At 46.6% G+C, this 26,941-nt stretch overlaps 1 protein-coding gene and 1 long non-coding RNA gene across 3 annotated transcripts in view; one reads left to right on the top strand and one right to left on the bottom strand.

Annotated features, from left to right (window-relative positions):
- The window catches only part of LOC310683263, a 418,618-nt gene that overhangs the window by 359,285 nt on the left and 32,392 nt on the right, over positions 1-26,941 (bottom strand). The gene's annotated exons all lie outside the window — the stretch shown is intronic.
- On the top strand, positions 87-26,941 carry SLC12A3 (solute carrier family 12 member 3). Of its 2 annotated transcripts, none has more exons than XM_083456564.1 (26): positions 87-426; positions 2,953-3,099; positions 4,027-4,102; positions 4,321-4,416; positions 5,123-5,262; positions 6,954-7,064; positions 7,428-7,539; positions 8,242-8,372; positions 9,723-9,807; positions 10,412-10,566; positions 11,956-12,063; positions 12,923-13,046; positions 13,269-13,370; positions 14,580-14,735; positions 15,056-15,155; positions 15,691-15,802; positions 17,221-17,361; positions 17,970-18,076; positions 18,438-18,520; positions 19,372-19,434; positions 20,824-20,925; positions 21,861-21,972; positions 22,738-22,824; positions 23,837-23,972; positions 25,206-25,273; positions 25,908-26,941. In XM_083456564.1, exons 1-26 carry the CDS (start codon positions 124-126, stop codon positions 26,047-26,049), a joined length of 3,099 nt encoding a protein of 1,032 aa, XP_083312690.1. In that variant the 5' UTR covers positions 87-123; the 3' UTR covers positions 26,050-26,941. The 2 variants fall into 2 exon arrangements, with proteins under 2 accessions (XP_083312690.1, XP_083312689.1); XM_083456563.1 differs by having other exon boundaries at positions 19,372-19,440.

The raw sequence follows: 26,941 nt of genomic DNA, 5'->3' as shown, positions 1-26,941 counted from the left end.
TTCTGGTTTCGCGGGGTATAAAGTTTCCATGCCCCCCCTAGATGTTGCAGTAGATGCTCAAAATCTGCACCATCCCTTGCCCTGTGAGTTGAAGGAGAGGCAAAACGAGCAGAGGGCCATGAAATGGCTGAATCGCAGGTGATGGAACGGACTGCTGACCCGGCAAACTCCAACGGCAGGTTCACCATCAGCACCCTGATCAGCACCGAGGACAGAGGCAGGCCTCACTATGGCCAGGGGGACACGGTTGCCTACGACGCTGCCCAAGCCAACCACCTCACCCACAACAACACTTTCTACATGCGGACCTTTGGCTACAACACCATCGAAGTTGTCCCCACTTACGAAAACTATGCCAACACAAAAGTCTCCGGTGAAGCTAAGAAGACCAGACCTACCTTGTCCGATCTACACTCATTCCTCAAGGTAAATTGAAGCCAGTTTGGTTCACAGAATGTCTGTTGCACAGAGTCATGAACATAGGAAGCTGCCTTATAATCATTAGTGTATCTATCTCAGTAAATCCAGCTCAGTCAGGGGTTTCTCCTGCCACCAGGGATTCCTCTTGGGACCTTTTGCATGCAAAGCAGGTGCTCTAACCACTGTTCTTTACAGGTCTGTCCCTGCCTGATCACTATCTCCATCAGGTGTTGAGCCCAGGGACAAAGCATTGAATCTTGCCCCACATTCTTTCCCAGCTGGAAGAAAGCCTTGTTAGTCTTTGGGCACTTTTCCTGATCTGCATTACTTGGATCACAGAATCATTGAATTGTAGAGTTGGAAAGTATCCCAAGGTTCATCTAGTCCAAGCTCTGCCGTGTAGGAATATGCAGGTAGCCCATATGGGGATGGAACCCACAATGTTGTCGTTATCAGCTCCACACTCTAACCAATTGAGCTAACCTCAACAGTGGGTGAGGATGGGTAGCTCAGAATGTTTTTTTCTCTGGGGGACTCTTTCTTGAGGTCTTTAGAAACTCTGATTTCTTTTTTCTGTCTTTCCCCACAAGCTCTGATGGAAATAAGCAATACTGGCCAAGAGCCATGGACATTTTTAAAAATAAAATAAAATAAAAATAAGATCAAAGAGCTATTTTGCTCATTGCATTTTTAGAAATGCATATAGAGAAGTGGCATGAAAATAGCCCCATCTTTGTGCCCTTTTGACTTCTGCATGCTTGGATCGAGTTTTCCGCCTGACAGTCTGATCACACATTCATTTGAGATGGGGGGGGGGCAGTCTCAGGGCACAGATCCAACTTCTATTTTCTTCAAACAAAGTTTTTTAAAATATAAAATCAACAGCATAAACAAAAAATAATCAGTTACAAAACACAGGAGCAGGAGGCTGAATTTCCCAAACAAACAGAGAACAGATAATTAGAAAAAAATAAAAGCAGAAAAACGCATCAAGAAAGCCAGATTTCGCAATTTGGTGGGGGAAGAGAGTTTTGTATACCTGAATTTGACACAAAAGCAATGAGATCCTGCCAAACAGTGTAGAAATGTTCTGCATCTTCCTTATTTTTAGAGATGCATAATTTGTGTGTTATTTTCTCTGCTACAGCCAGAGTATCCATATTCCTGTGCTGCAACAAGAGGTTTAAGTCCTAAAGGTCTTTGGCTCTGGGTCAAAGTATTAATGTAAGACCTTCCATGAATTGGGAAATTGCTATTTGCTCATCCCATAGTTTCAAAAGGGCAAGATTGTGGAGAATCCTTGGTATCTGTTTTCAATATCAGATTAAATCTGTGCACATGAGAAAGAAGGTGATGCCTCTGAGCATGGGCAGAGAACTTTCCTCCCCCAGTGTCAATATGTATTTTTCATGGCTAATCTCCTCAAGGTGCGGTGGATGTCCCAGAGCCTTGTGACCCCTTAAAAGACTAGCTGGTATAATGTGGCATCATATTTTCTATGCCACCCTTCTCCAGCCTGGCACCCTTAATATGTTTTGGACCACAGATGTTCTGGCAGGAGCTGAGAGGAGCCATAGCTAAGAAGAGTTGGGGCCACCAGTCAGGGCTGAGACTTGTGGGAGGTTTTAACATGCTTTCAGGCAAGTGCAAAAAACTGAACCAGCTTTTTTAACCAGGGTGAGTGCCAGCATCAAGCTTGGTGTCCTGAGCAGGACCAGATGGCTGGTCTAGCAAAACAACAGCAAAAATAATTTCCCGCAATGGCCAGGAGAAGTTCCACATCAGGGGCATTGTGGGAAATAAAAATGGTGGCTAGATTCAGCTGCCAAGTCTGCTTGGAACCCTGCTGTACACTATTACCACAGCCTACCAGGGTTCACTAATGTAGGACAGGGCTGGAGAACTTCATGCTGAGGGGACAAATGTGGCCCTCCAGGCCTCTCTACCTGGCCCTTGGAACACTCCCCAGGCCATGTCCCTCACTGCCCCTGTATCATATCCTAAGCTGGACTCTAATAATGCCTTCTCACTTGTCTGGATGGTGGATAGATAAAGGTTTGTAGAAACCAATGTGTGGCACAAAGAGAAAAGTTTCATTTGTTGTTCCACCCACTTTCCCCTTTGACCCTGCCCACCAATGGCCCTCAGAAGGTTGCCCAGGAAGGAACATGGCCCTCAGGCTGAAAAGGTTTCCCCGGCCCTGATGTAGGAGAGGGAACCCAGAGAGGGTCATTTTCCCAGGTCCCCCTCAAGCCTGAAGTGGGCCTCTTCCTGCACTAGCAGGGCAAAGCCAGTTCATGCAGCAGCCATTTGGGTTCTGGACACGACCAGGTCATGGCCAGACTGTCCACTATGTCCCAATAGAGCCATACTCCTCAGCCACCCAGTTCTGATGACCTCTGCATTGTCCTTCCTGGCTGAGACAGGATGTTCTGTACCTCAGGTGTCTCTTTATCCCATAACTTTTCTCGCTTTCCTCCTGCCCCCAATTTTGCAGTCTGATTGCCATCAGTTGTTGTTGTTTTGTTCCAGCAAGAAAGTAGCCATCTCCACCCGCCAGCGTACGAGCTCCACAGGGACATCATATTTCCCGAAGAAGGAACTGAGGAGGAGGCTGGTGAGGGGGATGCGAAGCCTCAGGAGGAACCTGTCCGCTTTGGGTGGGTTAAGGGGGTGATGGTGAGTACCGTTACTTAGTTCCCCACTCCTGGCTTAAAGGATGTCCTGGGCCAGGGCCTTTTCTGTAGTGGCTCCATCCCTTTGGAATTCTATTCCCAGGGAGATATGTATGGCCCCCTCTCTACTGGTTTTTAAGGGAACCCCATTTTATTTCAGCCAGCTTCTGAGTGATCATGCCCCTGAGTTGTCTGGATGGAGGAGAGAGAGAAGCATATGAGTGTGGTGAAGCTAGGCTACTGTACAAAGGTAGAAAGTGCATTTGTTGCTCTGCCAGCTTTTGCCTCTGGCCCCGCCCACCAATGACAGGTGGCCCCTGGAAGGCTGCACAGGTAGGAATATGGCCCTCAGTCTGAAAAAAGCCTTGCTACTCCTTGCTATAAGTCATATACATATCACTCAAGAGTTCTCTTGGGTGAATTGCAAAGGGGGTTCATGGAATCACAGAACTGTAGAGTTGGAAGAGACCCCAAGGCTCACCTAGAGCAACCGCCTACGATGGAGGAGTCACAGCTGAATTGCCAGGCCACAGACTGTGATGGAGAGACAAGGCAAGGTGCAGGGAACTGTCTTCCTTCCAGACATCCCTTGTGACATCTTCCTTCACCAGACAGATCTCGTCGCTTATGCCAGGGGTCCCAGTGCTCCTTTTCTGACTAGTGCACTTCAGGCACTAGGTATCTTTTAAAAGAAGGACATATTTAAACACATGCACCCACCCACACATGCACACCCTTCAGTCTGAAATGGTACAGTCCAGGGAAGACTTGACCATATTGTTCTTCCGATGCTTTAAGCAGACCCAGAGGTGTCGGGGCACTGGCTCACAGGCTTTAAATGACTAGATCAGAAGATCCTAGGTCTCTGGTCCTCCTCACATGCTTCAGTTATTCTTCCCTGTTACCAATTGCTGCTCCCATAACTTTCCAGATCCGTTGTATGCTTAATATCTGGGGTGTGATTCTGTATCTGCGGCTGCCTTGGATCACTGCACAAGCTGGAATAGGTAAGTCCTGTTGAATACTTCTCTTACTGCATGGTTGAGACAAACATATCTTGGTACATATATGAGGGCTTATCCACACTTCCAGCCTCAGCAGTTGGAGAGGTGGCAGCCCAAAGAGGACATTGAGAGCTCCCAACTTGTGGAACCCCTCTGTGGGAATCCAACCATGGTCTTAATGTCTAAGCAGTATAATCCAAAACAACTGCTTTTCTTCACAGCACTGACTTGGGTGATCATCCTGCTTTCTGTGACAGTGACCACCGTCACAGGACTGTCAATCTCAGCCATCTCCACCAATGGCAAAGTTAAATCAGGTAGTGTTTTTTGCACATCACCTGTAGAAATATTGACAAAGTTGCACGGGTTAGGTTAGCAAGTGTGTGTGTACACATTGAACCTCTACTTCACATAGACAAGTCTCATCATTTTTTAAACAAACAGACAAACAATGTCCCACCAGCTTCATCTATCAGAACCAGATGAGACTTCCTTGAGGGGGGGCGGGTGGACCCATTGCTGGCATGGCTGAGGCTCAAGATGGGTGGGAGGCATTTGCAGAGGTGGACAAAATGACTTTGCCACCTAGGAAGGTTCTCCACTCAAGAGACTGACAGATCCAGGGGGTCCATAATTTTTTGATGTTTCTCACCTGCCAGCTTCAAATCCTACCAAACCACTCCCAGGAGCAGGGATCTGAGCAGGGGCCCAGAACTAGATGATAATTTGGGTCCCTTCCAACTCTACAATTCTATGATTCTATGCCTGCCCAATTCCTGGGTACCAGTGTGGTACAGCAGTTAGATGCCCATGAAGGTCACTGGGTGACCTTGAGCCAGTCAGCCTCACCTACCTCACAGGGTTGTTGTGGGGATTATATGAGGAAGAGGGGAACCAGCTTGCATTCCACCTTGAGATTCTTGGAGGGAAAAGTGGGATATCAATGCAATAAGATCAAATATATAATTTCAGTAGGTGAGCTATACAAGCCTTTGTGATGATCCCCGTGTTCCCATATCTCAGGTGGGACTTACTTCCTTATTTCACGAAGCCTTGGGCCTGAGCTGGGAGGCTCCATTGGCCTCATCTTTGCCTTTGCCAACGCGGTGGCTGTGGCCATGCACACGGTGGGCTTTGCAGAGACTGTGCGGGACCTGATGCAGGTAAGCTGGGGCAACTGCTGCCACCAGGCTTTGAGGGAATCTCTGCAATCTTTGAACCATCATCAAGGACAGCAAGAGGAAGCCTGGTGCAATGGTTAGAGAGCTGGAGCAGGACCTGGGACACCAGAGTTTGAATCCTCACTCAGCCATGAAGCCCACTGCGTGACTTACCACACAGGGTTGTTGTGAAGATTAAAAATGAGGAGGGGGAGAACCATGGTGGTAAGGCACAGTTTAAATGCAATAATAAAATAAATAAGGATAGCTCCACATAGAGCACAATGCCATTGTCTAAGGCTCTAAGCAATAGGTTACTGGCCCATAGATCTGTGTGAGCAGGCTGTCCCAGGAACATCCAGAGCTGAAAACAGGCACTATGTGCCACTGAAGCCACCAGGGCTCCCAGCAACGGTAGAGTCTAGGAGTTTCCCCAGACCATGAAAGGTTGGCATCAGAATTTATAGGTTGAATCAGAACAGCCCAGGAGATTCTACCTATTTTTAAATTAAAATGGTACTCAAATAATAACTTCTTTAACTGTGTCCAGACATTGCAGCTAAAAAGGATTGATTTTCAGGCCAAGGATTCAAATCCCACTCTGAGCCAATTATTGGGGGCAAAATGACACAGCTGTGTGAAGTCTTGAGCACTCTTGCATTTGGGGGTAGATTAGTCAGCACTGATCTTTTAACCAAAGATCTTCCTATTCTAAATGTAAGCTTTTCTCTGTAGATGGGAAGCTGTCATATCACGACTCCTTTCATCTCCGACCATTGCCTATGCTGACTGGGGCTGATGGGAGTTGGGGTCCAGCAGTTTGTGTTTTTTAAAAATAATAATAACTGGTTGAACGAAAAGGTCTATGCTTCACTTGGCACATAAAATACCATAAAGAAGGTGCCAAGCTAGCCTCTCTCAAGCGGACATTCCGCAACCAGGTCACCACCACTAAGAAGGCATAAGCATATAATTGAGCCATGTTCCTTCTGCTCTGGCATTGCCTCTTCCAGATTTCTGGAACTTTTAGGTGACATTTAGTTATTAAATCATTTAGAAATCGTTTAAAGTAAATATCAAGAAAACAGGATCACGAAAACAGAGATGCAATATACAGTAGTATCTCAGGTTACAGATGCTTCAGACTCCGCTAACCCGGAAGCAGTACCTCAGGTTAAGAACTTTGCTTCAGGATGAGAACAGAAATTGTGCAGCACCGGTGCAGCAGCAGCGGGAGGCCCCATTAGCTAAAGTGGTACCGCAGGTTAAGAACAATTTCAGGTTAAGAACAGACTTCCAGAACGAATTAAGTTCTTTACCTGAGGTACCACTGTACAAATGAAACAGTAGCATAAATTCATATAATGGCAGGAATCCAGTAATAACAGTTTATGATCTTATGGGTCAAGGAAAGCCTGGGCAAAAAGGTATGTCTTTGCAAGACATCTGAAGCAAGTGATGGATGATGCTTCATGTATGGCAGAGGGAAGGGCATCCCGAAATGGAGATGCCAGAGATTGAATCTAGAGCCTTCTGCCTACAAAGTACCTTTTCTGCTGCTGAACTACGGCCCCTTTCCAACCCTGTGGACTTCTCTGCATCACCCCCTTTCCCAGATTGTGCCTTGAGTCCCCAGTGCACTCATTCTGATGCACCCTGTGAGCACTGACTGTTGGTGTTTTTTTCTGCCCAAGGAGCACAACTCTACCATGGTCGATCCCACAAATGACATTCGCATCATTGGGGTCATCACAGTGACTATATTGCTTGGCATTTCTTTGGCTGGGATGGAGTGGGAAGCCAAGGTAAGAGCTTCGTTATGTACGTGTTTGTTTTTTTAGAAGGCCTGGGGCAGGGGCAGGTGCGGCTAACGGGGAGAGAGCCCTATTCTGGTCATGAGGAGCAACCCATGGGGCAAGGCAGGTCAGTGATCCCAGCACTACGGAGAGCTCCAAGGGGCTGGGAGTAGACTGAGGTTTCTGCCTCCAGCCTGCCTCTATTAGGCTCCTCCCCTTTTGGAGAAGCAGGGTCTTTTAAAAGACCAAACACACGGCCTGAAGATGGTCTCCAACACGAGGTGCTCCTTGTGTTGAAAGGTACCTAGTACAGGGACACTCAGTTCCCAGTAGGGTTGTCATTGTCACAATGGATTTGCTTGGTCTTTGCAGGCACAGGTTCTTTTCTTCTTTGTCATCATGATCTCCTTTGTAAACTACATTGTGGGAACCATCATTCCAGCCAGTGAGGAGAAACAAGCCAAAGGATTCTTCGGTTACAGGGGTAAGATGCTGGCATGAGTGGCTGAGGGAAGAGAAACTGTTCATGAACTGAAGTACTCCAGAAGAATTAAGTTGGTGTAAGGAAGCAGTGGCGGTTGGAAATGATGCCGAAGGGCCATAACCCAGCATGAGGGCATCTGTTTTACATGTGGAAAGTCCTGAGTTCCATCCCCAGTGGCATCTCCAGGTGGTCCTGGGAAAGACTGCCTGCCTGAAATCCTGGAGAGACCCTGCCAGTCCGTGTAGACAACATTGAGCTAGATGGACCAATGGTTCAACTCAGTGTAAGACAGCTCCCTATTCCGGTGTTTAAACAGCATGTAAAGTAGCTCTAAATAAATAAATAAATAACAGGGCTGAAGTTGTGTTTGTGACTAGCAAGTCAACAAGCTAAACGAGATTTGTTTTAAATAATAACAACAGGAACATTTGAGTTTGGTTCTCTCGCCCAAGGAGTGCAGTCAATCCTCAAAACATAAGACGAGCCCAGCTGGGTCAGATTAAAGTTCCGGTAGCTGTGGTAGAATCATAATAATAAATAAGTTGAGATGGTGTTGGAGTGACCAGACAGGTTTACATCTCTCCACCCAGTCCTGTGCCCTGAGGGAGATGGAAATTGCCCTCTCCCAACTCACTGGATTGATCATCAGGTGTAAAGTTTGCATACACAAACACACACGTGACAAAACCTTCTCTTTTCCAGCGGACATCTTTGCGCAGAACTTTGTGCCAAACTGGCGCGGGCCTGATGGCAGTTTCTTTGGTTTGTTTTCCATCTTTTTCCCATCAGCCACTGGCATCTTGGCAGGAGCCAACATTTCAGGTGATTTGAAGGTAGGCGGGTCTGGCTGCTGAAGCCCAGGGGGCCAGGAGGTGGGGTGCTGGAGTCAGCAGCCTCCTTTTGGAAACATGGCCCAGGGCAATAGTTGGTGCGAGAAATTCTGGCTATTGGGGCAGAGGGTTTGGTGGGTTCCATTCCAGCCTCTTTCTACATATAGCCTGTTGTGGATGCAGAGGGACAAGTCTTTGATTACATAAATATATTTCTCTCTCTCTCTCTTTCAGTGAGGGGTGACTTAATACAGCTAAGCATGAAAAGTTGCATATGCTTTCCCCACTGCCAACCTCCAAACCAGGTCGGGTTTGGAGGCTGCTATCCACAAGCCTTGGGAGCCCGGCGGGAACTCTCACTGGGCTCCCAAGGCTTGCGGATAGCTTCATGAAGCCTGGAGAGCGAGAGGGGTTGGTGTGCACCGACCCCTCTCGCTCTTCAGGCTTCAGCGAAAGCCTGCATTCGCTCCATAGGACACACACACCTTCGTTTTTGGAGGGGAAAAAGTGCGTCCTATAGAGCGAAAAATACGGTAAGTTGAATCTACTTTCTTTCCACCCATGTTTCATTTGGGAGAAGCCAAAGCCCATGCAGTTCTATGCAAAACTGTGTGTGTGTTTGTGTGTGTTCCTATATACATAGAAATGTAAGGTGTCATAACACTGCAGTTTACCAAACACAAACTCCAGCATGACAACAGAACATCAGGCAAGCAAGTGAGTAAGGAGGGGGAGTTGCTTCAGAGAGAAGTTTCTGGGGTGCCTTCCCACCTCCATGAAACCTCACTGCAACCACAGGCAAGCAGGAGGAGCAAGTGAGGAGGCAGGCAGAGTGGGGACTCATCCACACTTAGCTTTTGCCTCGCACTTTCCAGGCACAGGTCCACACTTTAAAGCTCCATGTCCTAGCGCCCCTCCTTTTTCACCCTGAAGCACAACAAACAGTGATTTGGGTTTTCTGCAGATTGCCATTTGCTCCTGTTCAGTGTTAAAAGAGCAGGTTTTCACCGGGAAAGCTCCAAAGCAAAAGAAGAAGAAAACGAGTGCTTGGAAAATGGAGCTTTGAAGCATGGGCCCTGCTTGGAAAGCACAGAGGAAAGTGTGGGTAAGCCTAAAGTGAGTGAGCCAGTGGCCCAGGCAGGCAGGTGAGTGATGGAGAGGCACAGGGGAGCAAAAGGGAGAAGTTGAAGGAGCTGGGGGGGGTGAGAGAGAGGTTTGGGTGAGGTGTAAATGGGTTGGCAACAGGGTGGGGCAGGCGAGGTTGGTGAGCCCCTAGCAGTATCACAATTACTGGTTAATGCAGTGGTGCCTATGGAAGGCATTTTCCTAAATCTCATTTATCCTCTTGGGTAGGATCCTGCCGTGGCAATTCCTAAAGGGACCCTCATGGCTATTTTCTGGACGACTGTGTCATATCTGATTATATCTGCAACTATTGGTAGGTAATGGTCAGGCATTAATCATAATCAGCAAGGTAAATGTAGTATGTTTCCGGGCACAATTCAAAGTGTTGGTGCTGACCTTTAAAGCCCTAAATGGCCTCCGCCCAGTATACCTGAAGGAGTGTCTCCACCCCCATCATTCTGCCTGGACACTGAGGTCCAGCGCAGAGGGCCTTCTGGTGGTTCCCTCACTGCGAGAAGCCAAGTTACAGGGAAACAGGCAGAGGGCCTCCTTGGTAGTGGCACCCACCCTGTGGAACACCCTCCCACCAGATGTCAAAGAGAAAAACAACTACCAGACTTTTAGAAGACATCTGAAGGCAGCCCTGTTTAGGGAAGCTTTTAATGTTTGACAGACTATTGTATTTTAATATTTTGTTGGAAGCCGCCCAGAGTAGCTGGGGAAACCCAGCCAGATGGGTGGGGTATAAATAATAAATTATTATTATTATTATTATTATTATTATTATTATTATTATTACAGAGAAGCAGGGAAAGCCAACATGCTTAGAGTGGCTCATGGGTCTTTGAAATTAAGAGCCCACATTGTGGAGGAAAGCTGTAAGAAATTATGCTAAATTATCATGGTCCCTTTCTTAGGGGCGTGTGTGGTCCGGGATGCCTCTGGAAACGTGAATGACACCGTCTCTGTTGGCTCTGTGGGCTGTGAAGGGATCGCTTGCAACTTGGGCTGGAACTTCACGGAGTGTGCTCAGAGCCACACCTGTAACTTTGGGCTTATCAATTTCTACCAGGTATTATCAGCTGTACTGCTGTGGGGAAGGATGTTTTTTATTTGACACCTGGGCATTGGGGATACTTAGAAGGGGGACAAAGACACTGCCTTCTTCCATTTAAATCTATTGCAGCCCAGGATCCAACCCTACCAGACGGGTTGCAATCTCTGATCAACCATGGGCATGATGGCTGGGTCCATCACTTAGCTATGATTCCTGCATTGCAGGATTTGGACTAGATGATAGTTTGGGTCCCTTCCAACTCTACAGTTTTATGATTCCATGACTACTGGTGGCTTCTCTGCTGTGAATAGATCTCCAGACTGGGTTGGGGATAAAGCCAGCTGCCTTCAACCAAGGAGGCTGGTTAAGTGCCTAGACCCCGCAGGAATCCCAGAATAATCCATCAATCTGCCTTATATTAGCCCATGAAGCTCAGTATTCGATAACCTAGCAGCCATGAGCAGCGGAGCTCCCTAACTTCAAATTTGGGAAGAAGCTTGTGGATGTTTCCCTCTCTGATTGGCTCTTCTTCATTCCACCAGTGCCCATCCCTTTCCCAACTTCCCTTGGGTCCAGACTGAAATCCTCAGAGGAAAGTGGGGGATGCTTCTCCTTCTTGCTTTGATCAGGGCCCGCATGTAGGGAGAAGAACCCTAGAATCACAGGACCACAGAGATGGAAGAGACCCCATGGGCATCTAGTCCATCCCTCTGCAATCCAGAAACCACATCCAGAGAATCCTTGACAGATGGCCATCCGAAGTGTGTTTAATAACTTCCAATGGCAAGGCAGCAATAGCAAAGAGGCTCAAGAGCGGGACCCCTGATTGGGTCGGGCCCATGACAAGTGTCAAGTGGTACACACACACACACACACACACACACACCATGCTGGCCTGTGAGAAGAAGCCAAGATGTCCTCTCCTGGTTTTGACAGAGCCCATTGGGGACCACACAGGTAGTCGCAGCACCAAGGACAGTTCCTTGCTCTGATCACATTGGCGAATGAACCAGTGGTGGCTTTTATGCTTCTGGGGGCTGGATCTGAAGGTTTGAAAGAGGCTAGTCTCTGGACTAGAGTATCCTCCTTTCTAATAAGTCCTTTTGTGTGCATTACATGCACTGATGTGGTGAGCTGGGAACATGGGTCACTGGTGTGGAGGCGATTGGTTCCTCAGGGGGTGTAGGCTTAGAGGAGACAGGCTTCACAGGGGCTGCTCTGAGGTGTCTTGGGCTCCAGAGCCCATGACCTAGGTTTGGGCTGTGCCTCAGGGCTGGCTGTGACCCTGGAGCCTGGGCTGCTGCTGTACAGATAGATTGGACTGGTCTCTCTGAGTTGTTGAAGTCCAGGCTGCTGCTCTGCATCATGAACAGTGCATATGTGATCCGTTGTGTTTCCTTGCAGAGCATGAGCATGGTGTCTGGCTTTGCACCACTAATCACAGCTGGGATCTTTGGGGCCACCCTCTCCTCTGCTCTGGCCTGCCTTGTGTCAGCCCCCAAAGTCTTCCAGGTGAGAGACGGGGACAAATGGGACTGCTCAGCTAACCAGGAAATTTGGATTCCCCTCCCAACCAAAAGCCAGACCACAGTGCTAGGATCTGACTGCTTTGGGGCTGCAGGAATGTGCTCTGAATCTGAATGCAAATGACCACAACTGTCTACAAAGTGTGAAAAACCACCAGCCTTATTTCCCCCATCAGTAAAAGAAGATGACTCCACATCTTCCTTGGGATGCTCTGAAGTTGACTGTGAGATTAGATTGTGATATGTCAAGCTGTGATACATCAAGCATTTCATTGGTTAAAACTGCTCTAAAAATGATGATCAGATTGAGCTTGTTAATGAAATACAGAGCCCAGTCCTTTTATAAATGACAGGCAGTGGGTCATGATCCATTTGAACAGTTAAACCCCCTATAGAGGTTAATATTCTGCCTGTTGTAAATGTATTTTATCTTCTACAAAGATAGATTTTATATGGACTATTGATACTTGTATCAAATAAAATTTATTTAGAGAAGAAAATTAATTAGAAAGAAAACAGCAGCAGGCCCCCCCAAATGGATTCATACCAAACCAGAAGCTACTCAAACAAAATGGAAGCTGAATTTCCCTGAAAAGTCTGAGAGAACAGCAATGATTTCACCTGATAGCTAAAAGACATTGATGAGAGTGCCGGGTACATGTGTTTAGGAATGGAATTCCATAATTCCAGTGCCACCACTGAGAAGCCCCCCTCTCCAGTCATCGCCCCACTAACCTCAGGATGTGAAGGACATGGAGAACTGCCTCCACTTTAAACCTTGACATTTCTGGGTTCTGATGGCTCGAAACCTTGTCACAAATAGCCATTTTGCATCTCCCCAACAGTGCCTTTGTAAGGACCAGCTCTACCCTGCCATTGGCTTTTTTGGGAAGGGTTATGGAAAAAACAACGAACCTATCAGGGGTTACATGCTGACATACGTCATTGCGATTTGCTTCATTCTTATTGGTAAGTAATTCAGGAGGTCATGAAGTGGGGGAGGGGCAGAGGCTGATTCAACCCGGGGGGGGGGGCAAACAATGGCAATAGGAGGGTCTTTAATTCTGTGTTGAAAGTCCTCGATGTTATGATTTAATAAATAACAACTACCCTACAAACACCTGATTCTACGCTTTGAATAATTTGTACAAATGAACGGCACCTCCCTCCTTCTCTCTCCTATCCCTGCAGCTGAACTGAATGCCATTGCCCCCATCATCTCCAATTTCTTCTTGTGTTCCTATGCACTCATAAACTTCAGCTGCTTCCATGCGTCCATTACCAACTCCCCAGGTAAGGGGTGCTATTTATCCATTGACTCTATATACATCATGTTCTCTAAGGTGTTCAAGGTGACACACATGGTTCTCCCTGCTCCTTATCACAACCCTGTGATAGTCAGAGAGGCAATGACTGGCCCAAGATCACCCATTGAGCTTCATGGCTGAGTGGGGATTGAACACAGCTCTCCCAGGTTCTAGTCGGACACTCTCACCACCACTCCACTACTGGCTCGTGGTGCTTAGTATCAAAAGTAGCACACCAGGTCAGGGCCTAGGCCACTTCCAGAGCCTCACTGTCCTGAGGATGGGAGGCTATTCCTAGCAGATCTAAACAGGTTTCTGGCCATGCATTTGGGAACAGGAGCTGAGCCCTTCAGTTGGTGTATGGCCTCATTGTCAGCCACTTATCATTCAGGATGGTGTAGTGGTGAACAAGAAGGGCTGCAAAATCTGGACGTTGGGAAGCCTGATTTGGCTCATCCCTATAGCCCAGCTGCCTTTCCATATTGGGGTGTTTCTCCCCCTCCCCATTTAAATTTTATTACGTGTTTATATTAAGCTAAAATAATTTATCCAGCAATGTCCTAAATAGTGGATATTGTGCATCAAATATATGTAGCTGAATGGATAGATTGAGAGATTGATCTGCATCAGTTACCAGCCATTGAAAATTGTGTATGAAGTACAATAATAAAAAATCAGGTTGCAATCAAATCCTGCCATTGTGAGAACAGGATCCTGGACTAAATGGGCCCTTTTGATCCAGCAGGATCTTCTTATGTTCTTAACACAACTGAGCAAATAAAATGGCCAAACTAAATTAAAAATTACACAATTTAAAACTCAGAGAGCATCTCTGGGCCTTTATTTTAATGACAGTCACTAGAAACTTTCCTTTCTTTGCTATCACCAGCTGATCCAAGATCCTCATGGAGAAAAACAATATAATAATCATCTGGTTGCCCTGGATGAGATAATAATAATGTGAATGTGTGAGTAATCTAGGCTCATGAAAGGTATTTAGGTTCTTTGCCCTATTTTATAAAATTACTCCAACAGCAAAGAAATAGTTCCCATGTTTCTCCTAATATAAGATCCATTGATCTTTGGGGATGGCAGATCAGTATTATCTGCAAGGCAATTGCAGAAGATGATTGTGTGCGCACAGTGCTTTGATTGCCAATTATTCTGGTTCTCTTTCATTGTCACATCCACTCAGGTTGGAGGCCCTCCTTCAATTACTACAGCAAGTGGGTGGCTCTCTTTGGAGCCATTGTGTCCGTGGTCATCATGTTCCTGCTGACCTGGTGGGCTGCCCTCATCGCCATTGGAATTGTGGTCTTCCTGCTCGGATATGTTCTCTATAAGAAGCCAGGTATGCAACTGGGGAACCTCGGGCCTGGCAGAGATGGGCAAATGTGGCCCTCAAAGCCTCTTCATCTGGCCCTCAGGACTCTTCCTGCAACACGCCTCCTCCCAGCTAAAGCCCCTTTCCCCTTTTTAATGCCCTGCCCACTTTTCCTCTGGCCCCACCCACCACTGGCATGTGAACCCCCTAATGTGGCCCAGATGGGAATGTGTGCAGTACAGGGGGTTAGACTAGATGCTGCTTAGGGTTCCTTCTGACTGCTGTGAACACCAGCTACCATTAAGCAAAAATAAATGCTCTGATCCTGCTTGGCTGTTTCTCTCTAGGGGTGAACTGGGGCTCATCCGTACAAGCCGGTTCCTACAACATGGCCCTGAACTATTCTGTGGGACTCAACGAGGTGGATGACCACATTAAGAATTATAGGTGAGGAAGTGTACAGTGCTATCTTCTTGGTGCTTATTGAAGACCCTCCTTTTCCAAGAAGCCTTTTAGGTCAATATTTTTTTATCTTAGTCTGTGGGCCTGCAGTGAAGCTGAATGTCAGGCAATTCAGGACTGAGAAAAAGAAGTGCTTCTTCATGCAGTGCAGAGTTAAACCAGCAGGCTCTTCTGATGCCCTTATGTTCTGTATTGCACTTGAAATTATTTTTATGTGCTTTTTTTAGTGATGTTTTTATTGTTACATTATTTTGGGATGCTTTATGGGAAGCAGTTCAAAATAAATGATGTCAAAAGTCAGGGTAAACAGGGAGCTCTTCAGCTGCCTGAGAAAGCACCCCACTGTTGGTTCTTGTCTGAACTCCACAGGGAGCTCATTCCACACAGTGGGAAGAGCAACAGAGGAGGCCTCAGCTGGCACAATCAAACCAATCACATCGACTTTGGAGGACTAGATGGGAATAGGTCTTCCGAGAGATAATCTGGTCGAAGTACAGACTACTCATTGTTTCTCCCTCAGACCTCAGTGCCTGGTGCTGACTGGCCCTCCCAATTTCCGCCCAGCCCTGGTGGACTTTGTGGGCACCTTCACCAAAAACTTGAGCCTGATGATTTGTGGGAATGTGTTGATCGTGAGTATTTATCGCCACAGGAGAATCAACTTTGCAGGTTGTGGACATCTATCTGTCTGTCTGTTGTATACTTCTGAAGGCACTAGGCTAGGAATTGTTTCATCTAGCAGCTCTTTTGGAGACAGTTGATTCTCTATGAATCAACCACCTACAGTGAACCCATGAGTTGTGAAGGCTAGCATTCAGAACCCATGGTCTCAAAGCAGGGACCTTGGTGCCAAGAGAGGGCCGTTTCAGACCTCCAGGGCAGTTTGTAAGCAAAAGAAATAGCTAGTTGGGCTGATCTCTACTGTGCTACAGCACTGTGGGTGGTCTGGAGTGGTACTGCAGATTCTGGCTCAGTAGGGATCAGGAGGTCCCAAAAGCCAATTGAATCTCAGCATGAGCCTGTCAAAATGCTGGCTCTGGTTTCCTCAGTTTGATTTACTTGCTGCTACACCATGCAATCTACCTGTGGAAGCTGCTCCTTGCTTATGCATCACCAGCCCTGCCAGGCAGATGTCTAGAACACCCAAATGGCCCCCAATGGGAAGCTGACAGTAACCCCCACCCCTCAACTCCCATCTCCAGATGTTTAGGAAAGACTGGAGCACTTGCCTTTTTTACACATTGTGTTCGCAGCAGAAAACAACTGTGTTCACGCTGGAGTGGCCGCAGCAAATCTGGTTTCCCCATCAAGCAGGATGAAAGCTGCATTTGATTCTGTTTGTTCCCCCTGGAAGGATAGTCAGCTAATTAAGCAGGACTGAATGATAGGCTCAGAAGATATGGAAGGCAATCACTTCCAGCTGCAGCTTAATTGCCAAGGCAAAGATCAGAAGCTGCTTTTTGAAAGCAGGGCACATTAATCACAGGATGGCATTCTGCTTCCAGATTACCTCTTATTCTCTGCCTGAGGTGCAGCAATTGCAGATGTGGTGGCTGATCAATGGGGAAATGATTGGCCCCTTTGCATTATTAAGCTGGCCAAGTGCCAAATTTAAAAACAACAACACAGAGGTACCCCTTAGCTCAAATTTCCTGGGCTCTGAAGGCCTTTCTGCAAACTGCAGACACGAGGAAGTGGCATGTGGTTTCTCACTGGTATAAAAAGGAACCTCTGTGCATGCTCAGAGGGATGGCTTACACCTTTTGTGACTGAAATAGGGTCCTAGGTGCAGGTGGCACCCATGAGACAAGCCCAGGCATGGGATCTGATCATAGGCTCTGTGTCCAGCTTGAACTTTAACTCCCATCAGCCCCATTCAGCACGGCCAACAGTTAGATATGGTGGGAGTTGTAGTCCTAAACATCTGGAGGGCGCCACATTAGTGAAGTGCAATTTGGATAACTTGATGGTCACACGAGTCAGGAAGGGTGTGCCTGTCTTAAGCCACCCACCCTTGGGTCTCCCACTGTTTTCTTCTGCTTTCTCACAGGGGCCAGGCAAACAGATGATGTCTGAGTTCCGTCTTGCTTCCAGAGGCCACGTCAAGTGGCTGACCAAGCGCAAAATCAAGTCTTTCTATACTGATGTCTTAGCTGAGGACCTGAGAACTGGAGTTCAGATTCTTATGCAGGTAAAAATCAAACAAAAATAAAGAAATCTTGAAATGCTGAAGGTAAGCAGGCAGCCCATGTCTACGACTGCTACATTGAAGAATCCTTAAAATGATTATTGTGAAAGTTCAGTATTCATTGGACAAATTAGCTGTTGTTTCTTACTGTCTGCTTTCAGCAGCCGTACTTTGTGGCAGAATGCGGCATGCTCGTGGCATTACTGAGGGCATTGTTCTGCTGCTTTCTCCTGAGGAAAACTGCTCTTTAGCACTCAATCAGAACAAATGGCAATTTGAGTTTTCTCTGGCTTGACGTTTCCTTTGATTTAGCACTAAAGAGCAGGTATCCCTGGGAAAAGAGTGGAGGAAGGGGGGGACCATTCAGACCTGTGGTTTCTAGGAAAAGGACAAGTGTGGATGAGCCCTGAGTTAAGTTTAGAGAAAAGGCGAGTAGGAGGTGACAAGATAGAAATTTATAAAATTACGCATGGCTCGGAGAACTTGGCTAGAAAATCCCCACCCCACCCCAGTTGTTTCTACCCAAGTTCTTAGTTCAGCCCCTTGAGGAATGAGGAGGGAGTGTCATTGTGGTCTATAATGATACCCCCTTGTTCTCTGCTTTGATAAAGGCTTCCGGTCTTGGGAGAATGAAGCCCAATGTCCTTGTGATTGGTTACAAGAAGAATTGGCAGGCTGCCCATCCACAGACGGTGGAAGAATACATTGGGATTCTGCAGTAAGTTGGGTCATGGCATGGGATCCATTTAAATGAATGAGCGGCTGCAGCTGTCTGTGGCCACCATTAGCACCAGGGATGGGCAGATGTGTCTGTTTATGACTTGGGCAAATTTTTCATATGTTCATTTATAAATCGGTTCCTGTCTTGACCAACACTGAGGCTAAGGAAGAGGAGGAGGCTGACAGGCAGGGCCATCCTATGAGCTGCTTGTAAGTAAGAAGGCAGGTGAGGGGTTGGCTGCAGGGCAAATGTGGGTTGGTGGGCAGTGCCCCATTTGCCTTCATGGAGACCAGCCTCCACTGATTCCAACCATTACTTCTGAGATCTGTCTTACATTGACTTTGGTTTTGTCTTCCAGTGATGCTTTTGACTTCAAGTATGGCGTGTGCATGATGCGGATGAAGGAGGGGCTGAACATCTCCAGGCTCGTGCAGTCTCACAGTGAGTTTCTCCACCACATCCTGTCTGGGCCAGAGGCTTCCTGTAGTTCAGCTGATTTGCCTAAAAGGATGCAATTAGGAACAGAGGAGGCAGCCTCTAGCTCCTTGTGACCCGCACATTGCCTGGCAGCAGCTCTCCAGAGTTTGAGGCAGGTGTTTCTCCCTACCAGGAAATGCCAAGAATTTAACCTGGGACCTTCTGCATGCAAAACAGATGCTGTAACCACTGAACTGTGGGACACAGAAAAGAACACAGGAAGCTGCCTTTGGCATTTGGATCATTGGTCAATCTAGCTCAGTGTTGCCTACAATGACTGGCGATAGCGGTGTAAGATTTCAGAGAGGGGACAATTCCTAGACCTATTAGAGACACTGCCGGGAATTGAACCTGAGACTTTTGCATGCAAAGCAATGGCCTTCATCCTAACTCGTGAGGAAGGTAGGCCCTTCCCGGATGATATGCTGCACTCAACATATTAAGTTAAACAGTGGCTCATCACAAGCCATTGTTCAGTGTTAGGCACCAGGCCAAGAGGCGAGGGAAACAAACACAAAAATCAAATAAATCTGATCTTCCTTTTTTTGGTCCTTCTCACTAGTGTAAGGAGGAAATGAATCACAATCCTTGTTACCATCCAACTGCTGAGGGGGTGTTCTTTTGCTCCAAGCCAACCTCCAGAGCAGCTTTTCCAAACTTGATGCCCTCGTGATGTTTTGGACTACAACTCCCATCAGCCCCAGCCATGGCTGTGTTAGCTAAGGCTGGAGGGAGATGTAGTCCTGCGCAGCTGGAGAACACCAGGCTGAGGAAGAGTGCTCTGTTGTGTTCATTGCATACTCTCTTTCCTCTAGTTAACCCCGTGTTTGACCCAGCAGAAGATCCACAGAAGAACATTGAAGAGCCTCCTGTGATAAGTACATGTCAGTTCCCAGCAGGTTCATTTCTGTGACCTCTAGTGCTCGTCTTTCTGTTAAGACTGTCTTACCTGTGGGGAAAGTGATTGACCTGGGCCACAGCTGGAAGGCCTTTGAAATCAGAGTGTGCCAACTCAGAGGTTTGATTTCTTCTCCTATAGCACAGGAAGAGAAACATGCCATCTTGGGCTCTGTCTCAACCATTCTCCTGTCGTGTCCTGCTTGTGACCTTTCCTCATCGATCTGGTTTGGCCACTGTGAGAACAGGATGCTGGACTGGATAGGCCTTAAAAGAATCTAGGAGAGTAGCCAGACTAGCCAACATGGTGCCTTCCAGATGTTGTTGAACTACAGCTCTCATCATCTCTGCCCATTGGCCCTTTTGATTGGGGCTGATGGGAGTTGGAGTCCAATCTGGAGGATTACAAAGTGAATATTTAATTCTGTTGGTTATGCTTACTCCTAGGATTTATGATTTCTGCCCTAGCTTTGCAAATGAGATGCAAATAAAAACAATCCCACATCCATTTTGCCCCCCCCCCCCGCCCAATTTGGTTACTCTCTGAGTCAGGACCACATCAACCCCATGTAAACATCAGCTCCAAGTTGCCATCATGTTCTACTGTCTTCTACAAGGCTTGAGTTATGCCAAAATTATTGAAACACATTTTACCATGTGATAAGAGCTGCCTGTGAGACTATGGATGGCATTTTCTGAAAACGTCCATGCTCTGTTTCTCGGCACATATTTTTCCCCCTAATTCCCTTCTGGCTCCTAGATTTCAACAAGAAATGAGTTGTTAATTTACCAGTCACACTAAAAATACAAACTATTCTCAGATTATATATGCACCATCATAGTATAGTATGTATAATTATATTATATATGCATATTATATATATGTATACACACACACACACATATATATATATATTCCCGTACATATATTTTTTGCAGGTTTCCTAAACTAACCAGCACATAAGCCAATGCATACAGCAATACATATAACTATATAAAAATACATACATATTAATACTTGTAAAAAAATGTTGCAGAAATACACGACAGCATGGGACTTGGCTCTTTTATACATAGTTAGTCCCACTCAGAGGAGACCCACTGAAACTGATGGCCTAACTTAGGTACATTAATTCTGACAAGTCTATTCTAAATAGAATGTAGCTGGATACGACTCAACATATAATTTGCATATTTTTGCATATAATTAGATGGGATTTTTTAAAAAAAGTTTCCTAATGAATAGAATGGGAAGTGGAGCATCTCAAGAGGGATTTCATAAGCTTGCAAATTCACTTGGTGAGTGGCATTTGAAATCCTGGGCACTCTCTTACTCATGCAGTGGGGATCCTTTTTATTATTATTCCTAGTGGACCCTGATGCCTTGGTAGCAGAACAGCAAGCAAGCACTGCCTTCCAGATAGAGCAGGGCAAGAAAACCATTGACATCTACTGGCTCTTCGATGATGGAGGTAATTTCAGCATCCTTCTCCCACATAGGTAAGGATTTGGGGTACCAAAGGAGCGTTGCACCTTCTTGTCCAAACCTCTGCTTGGACCCATCACTGCCATTTTTGCTTTGGGGGTCCTGGGTCAGTGGCGTCCCTTTTTCATAAGGGAACAGTTAGGGCCACAGGCACCAGCTTATGAGGATGATGGAAGGGGGAACATCACATGCACGATGTCCCAATATTGCACATGTGAGCATCGTGCCTCCCTCAATAAACTGGGTAGAAGCTTCCCAAGCTTTGGGAAGGAGGCAACACACTTTAATACTTTAATACTCTAATTTACCAGGAACATTTAGGGGACTAGCCTAGTCCCTCTGAGGCCTGAACCGATGGATTCAAAGTACAAATAACAAAAAAAGAGATTCCAGCTAAACATGAAGATGAATTTTCTGATGGTCAGAGCAGTTCAACAGTGGAACGGACAACCTCAGAAGATGGTGGACTCTCTTTCATGGGAGGTTTTAAAACAGGTTGGATGGCCATCTGTCAAGGATTCTTCAGCTGTGATTGTCACATTGCAGAGGGGTGGACCAGATGACTCCTAAGGTCCCTTCTCACTCTACAGTTCTACCATTCTTTGGTCCCATGGGCTGATCTAAGGCACATGATGCAGCAACTGTGCTAAAGCTAATCTGGTTTGGGTTTGGCCACTCCTTGGATGAAAGGCCACCTGAGAACCTTGCCTATAGCCACCACAGGCTCTGTCTTGGGAGTACAGTGTGATATAAATCAGTATTTGCCAACCTGGGGCCCTGGAGATGATGGGAGTTGTAGTCCAAAACATCTCTAGGGCACCAGGTTGGGAAAGACTGAAATAAACAAATGATTCCCAGACTCCATTTTCTCTGTGGTTATGGCTATTTGATGAAGAGCCATTCTGTGTTCTTACTTGGCAGGCCTGACGCTTCTCATCCCTTACCTCCTTGGACGCAAGAAGAGGTGGGGGAAGTGCAAGATCCGGGTGTTTGTCGGAGGGCAGATCAACAGGATGGATGAAGAGCGCAAGGCGTAAGTCTAGGACTGCTTGTGCCCTCGGTTGGATTTGTGCTCTGGGAGAGGGCTGTGGTAATTCTCAGGCCCTGCTTGCGAGCTTCCCATTGGGGCATCTAAAAGGCTATGGTTACAAAAGTAATTAAGCTTTCTATAGAATTAAAGTAAAGGTAAAGGTACCCCTGCCCGTACGGGCCAGTCTTGACAGACTCTAGGGTTGTGCGCCCATCTCACTCAAGAGGCCGGGGGCCAGCGCTGTCCGGAGACACTTCCGGGTCACGTGGCCAGCGTGACATCGCTGCTCTGGCGAGCCAGAGCCGCACACGGAAACGCCGTTTACCTTCCCGCCAGTAAGCAGTCCCTATTTATCTACTTGCACCCGGAAGTGCTTTCGAACTGCTAGGTTGGCAGGCGCTGGGACCGAACGACGGGAGCGCACCCCGCCGCGGGGATTCGAACCGCCAACCTTTCGATCGGCAAGCCCTAGGCGCTGAGGCTTTTACCCACAGTGCCACCCGCGTCCTCTATAGAATTAAAACAATGCAATATATATATATATATATCTATTAAAATGCGGGTTGTGGGAGAAATGACAGGAGGGTGCCAGGTTGAGGAAGGCTGGTCCAAGATGCATAGCAAAGTTCCTAACATGAAGAGAGGTTAGCGCTTTTTAGTTATCCTCAGAATGTAAAGAATCAATGTGTGCCCTGGTCATAGGAAAACATAAAAACGAAACTGCTGCCCCCTGCAAAAGGTACTACCAGTCTCTTTCTCCTCTTGCAGGATCATCTCCTTGTTAAGCAAGTTCCGACTTGGGTTTCACGAGGTCCATATTCTTCCCGACATCAACCAGAAACCCCGACCTGAACAGTAAATCAAGACTTAACTGTAGCTTCTTGCTCATCCAGTTTAATAATCTGCAATTGTCTTTTTTATTGTTATTTTGTTTATTTAAACATCGATGGGTGTTGTTTTTTTATTCTTTAAATTTCAAGGTTTTTTTAAAAAATATAAATAATAATAATAATAATACAGGATGACTGTGTTAAATGCATAACATGACTTCCTGTTTTTTGCAGTGGTTATATATATATACAGTGGTACCTTGGGTTACATACGCTGCAGGTTACATACGCTTCAGATTACAGACTCCGCTAACCCAGAAATAGTACCTTGGGTTAAGAACTTTGCTTCAGGATGAGAACAGAAATTGCGTGGTGGCAGCCGGAGGCCCCATTAGCTAAAGTGGTGCTTCATGTTAAGAACAGTTTCAGGTTAAGAACGGACCTCCGGAACAAATTAAGTACTTAACCCAAGGTACCACTGTACATTAAAGACCATGTAATAATTTGTATCAGAAGCACCTAACATTTTACATTAGAAAAAATAGCTATAAATATGACTTTTAAAATTATGTGGAAATGTGGTGAAATTAAGGCTTTGATGGAGGATAGGGCTGTCAGTGGTTACTAGCCACAATGACTAGGTTTCTCCCTCTACTGTTGAAGGCAGTTTGCCTCTGAATCCCAGTTTCTGGAAACTAGAGGGGAGGGGATTGGGCTCTCCTGCTCAGGTCTTGCTTGTAGGCTTCCCTCAGGCATCGGGTTAGCCACTGCGAGAACAGGATGATGGCCTAGATGTGCCACTGGCCTGATCCACCAGGGCTCTTCTAATGTTCTCGAGGCTAGAAAAACAAGACACTGAAACTGAGATTTGTACCCAACTTGGTATTACAGACCTGTATGGGTCCCCACAGCTGACAGTTTCATGTTGGATGCTGGAATGTTCTGGGGAAGAGAGATCCTACCTAGATGGTCTATTTGGTTCAGGCAGAAACAATACCACCTGGTCGCTTACAAGATCTTCATGGTTTTGTTGACAGTGTGAAGAGATTTGACGACTTAATCGCCCCATTCAGACTGAACGATGGCTTCAAAGACGAGGCGATGGTGAACGAGATGAGGCACGGCTGCCCATGGAAGATTTCCGATGAGGAAGTCATGAAAAATAAAGCTAAGGTCTGAGGGTCTCGCTGGCTGTGTGGAGAGTGGGCTTTGCCACCACAAAAAGTGAAAAATAACTGCTGTCTCCTCTCAACGGGTCCCAAGGCCTTTCATGCAGGGGTAGCTGACCTGTGGCCCTCGAGATGGCACTGGACTTCTGCATTGTTTAGCATGCCCTTCTTCCCTTTCCCATTCACGAAGCATCACCCGTCAATTGCTTCAGGCAACTCATGAAGGCATCTCTTTTTGCCCTGACTTTCCCTGACCCACAAGATTGGACTATCTTATTACTGAATTCCTGTTGTTGTTTTTTTAAAAACACTGTTTTGTTGGTTTTCAAATTGTATCTCTGTTTTTATGCTTTCATTGTTTCTATGTTGCATTTTTGAATACGGTGGGCCTGCAACTTACATGGGGCGGGGGGCGGTCCATGAGCAAAGGCAAAACTGTGTAGAGTCAGCAAACCCCTGGAATCTCCCTCCCAGCTGCGCAACCATCCCTACCCGTCTAGAGGGGGTATTGCCCTCCATCTCCCTTTCCAGGCTCTTGTAAAGTCGTGCGACCTTCCCAGTGCCCAGTAAGCAAGACAGAAGGCCCAAAAGCTCCACAGTAGGAAATAACTTTTTTAAGCCCCCCATCTTGCTTATCGGGTTCTGGGAAGGTTGCGCAAGATCTTGGGTGGCTCCTTCTGACTCCTCACTCCCAGTTTCCAGTTATTTATTTTCCCCACACAAAGCTGCAATGGCGTAAGTAAATTACATGTGAATTGTGGGACCACTCTACCGCCGAGAGATTTTTTAGTGGTTTACAATGCTTCTAAATAAATAGAAACAATAATTAACCCCAGTTGGCATGGCCAACAGTCAGGGGAAGTATAAGTTCAGCAACATCTGGGCTGTGGGCACATGACGCCTTTAAAGCACCTTTGTAGCGCATTCATTCCCTCAACAAACTCTGGGCACTGTAGTTTATGCCTCACAGTTACAATTCCCAGCAACACTTAACAAACCACGTTGTCCAGAGTGGTTTTACAGCCAGCCCCTCTTCCCAAGGAACACTGGGAAATGTAGCTCTGTGAGAGGTAATAGGAATGTCCGAACAACTCTCAGCACGCTTAACTAACCACAGCTTCCAGGAACCTTTGAGGGAAACCATGACTGTTTAAAGTGCTATCAAAACTTTAAATGCATGGTGTAAATGTGGCCTTAATCTCTGTGTTTACTGTCTATTCTCTCTTCCGCCCTTCAGTCACTTCGACAAGTGAGGATGAACGAAATCTTGCTGGATTACTCACGAGATGCAGCCCTCATCTTCATGTGAGTAAGACAAGCCACCAACCAACTGAGTTTTTGCAAGTGCTTTGTGAAATGTTGACCTTACAAAGAAGTATGGCTGGAAATGCATTGAAATGGGCTAGTCCTGCACAACCCAGCAAGTTGAAGCATCCATGCATGGTGAAAATCAATCCTTAATAATAAAGAAAACTGTAACAAAATAACATAATGAGAGAAACTAAATACAACAACAGGAGGCAACAGACACTGAAGGGGAGGGGCTGATTCTGAAGCAAAACACACAAGCCCTGCCCATCAGATAACAAGCACTATACTATTCAAATTAGGCCCCAGTGTTTTTTTTTACATTAATAACTCTCCTGGGACTGTAGTCCCGGCAGGCAGGATTTGCAGGTGCCCCCTCTCAGGTCCCTGGAGGGTTGCCATGCGTAGCTAGGGTGGGCTGCATTCAGCACAACACAGCAGATGTTGTGCAGGCCAGATTTAGATTGAGCAGCTGTGTCCCCAGCCTGGTAAACCTCTAGATGTTCTGGGCTATAGCTTCCGTCACCCAGCTACTACAGGTCTCTGGCCGTGCCATAAAAATAAGAAACCAGCTGTATTTACGACGAACAAACACAAGCTGCTCTCTGCTTTCTCCATCTTTTCTTTTCAGAACGCTGCCGATAGGCCGAAAGGGAAGATGTCCTAGCAGCCTCTATATGGCTTGGCTGGAAACCCTCTCACAGGACCTGAGACCCCCCGTCATCCTGACCAGGGGCAACCAGGAGAATGTCTTGACCTTTTATTGCCAGTGATTCTTGGGCAGCTCAATCAAGATTAAGTTGTTTCAGGCCAGATCCTGCTCTTAGGACTTGGGCCTCCTGGAGGGTCTGTTTCTGGTGGTAGAAGGTCCACAATAAAAGACTTGTGGTGCGAATTATGAATATTCCTGAGCTGTGATGTGAATTAGGAATATTCTGCCCTGCCACAAGTTGTTAGGGGAATAATCTGACCAATGGTCTCTGGTAGATTTTGATGGGTTGCTGAGGGGATGTAGTTTGCCATGTGTCCTGCTGTACAGAGGAGAGTCCTTGAGTTGAAGGCATCCTCTACTTCAGGTGTGGTGGTATTTCCTGCCTCCAGATGTTGCTGAACTACAACTATCATCATCCCCTGGCCATGTTTGCTGGGGCTGATGATGGGAGTTGTAGCTCAACAACATCTATAGGGCCAACACTTGCCAGCACCTACTCTAGTTGAATGGTTGCTCAGTCTAAGTTAAATAGGGTTGCCATATTTCAAAAAGTAAAATTCCTGACATCCGCAAATATGGGTTTTTTGGGGGGGGGGGGAATTGTGATTTTAATCTTCTGGAGCTGTTCCTGCTGTTTTTCCATCACATTGACAAACATCCAGGTTTTTCCTGACATTTTCCCCGACGCCACTTTTACACCTGAAAACCAGGACGTGTCAGGAATTTTCCTGACGTATGGCAAGCCTAAAGTTAAAGACTAATAAAATTATGGTGGGGGGCAGGGCTCACAGTAGTCCATCATTAATTAGAACCCGGATGGCAGATTGAGCAGGCATACAGGTTGACACCTTCCCCACTATGGTGAAATGGATTGTATTTCTATTCAAACTGTAGCAATTCTTTCCAAATTTGGATCTATACCTATAATATAGCACATGCACTGTTCACGCAAA

Source organism: Podarcis tiliguerta, assembly GCF_965153285.1.
Source record: "Podarcis tiliguerta genome assembly, chromosome: 8".
Classification (NCBI taxonomy): Eukaryota; Metazoa; Chordata; class Lepidosauria; order Squamata; family Lacertidae; genus Podarcis; species Podarcis tiliguerta.
This window is presented reverse-complemented; position numbering and strand designations above follow the sequence as displayed.

Coding starts and splice junctions, on each gene's coding strand:
- SLC12A3 (XM_083456563.1), top strand. CDS start 124: ATGGCTGAATCGCAGGTGATGGAACGGACTGCTGACCCGGCAAACTCC. Junction 4,103..4,320: donor CACTGCACAAGCTGGAATAG/GTAAGTCCTGTT, acceptor TTTTCTTCACAG/CACTGACTTGGGTGATCATC. Junction 22,825..23,836: donor CAGAAACCCCGACCTGAACA/GTAAATCAAGAC, acceptor TTTTGTTGACAG/TGTGAAGAGATTTGACGACT.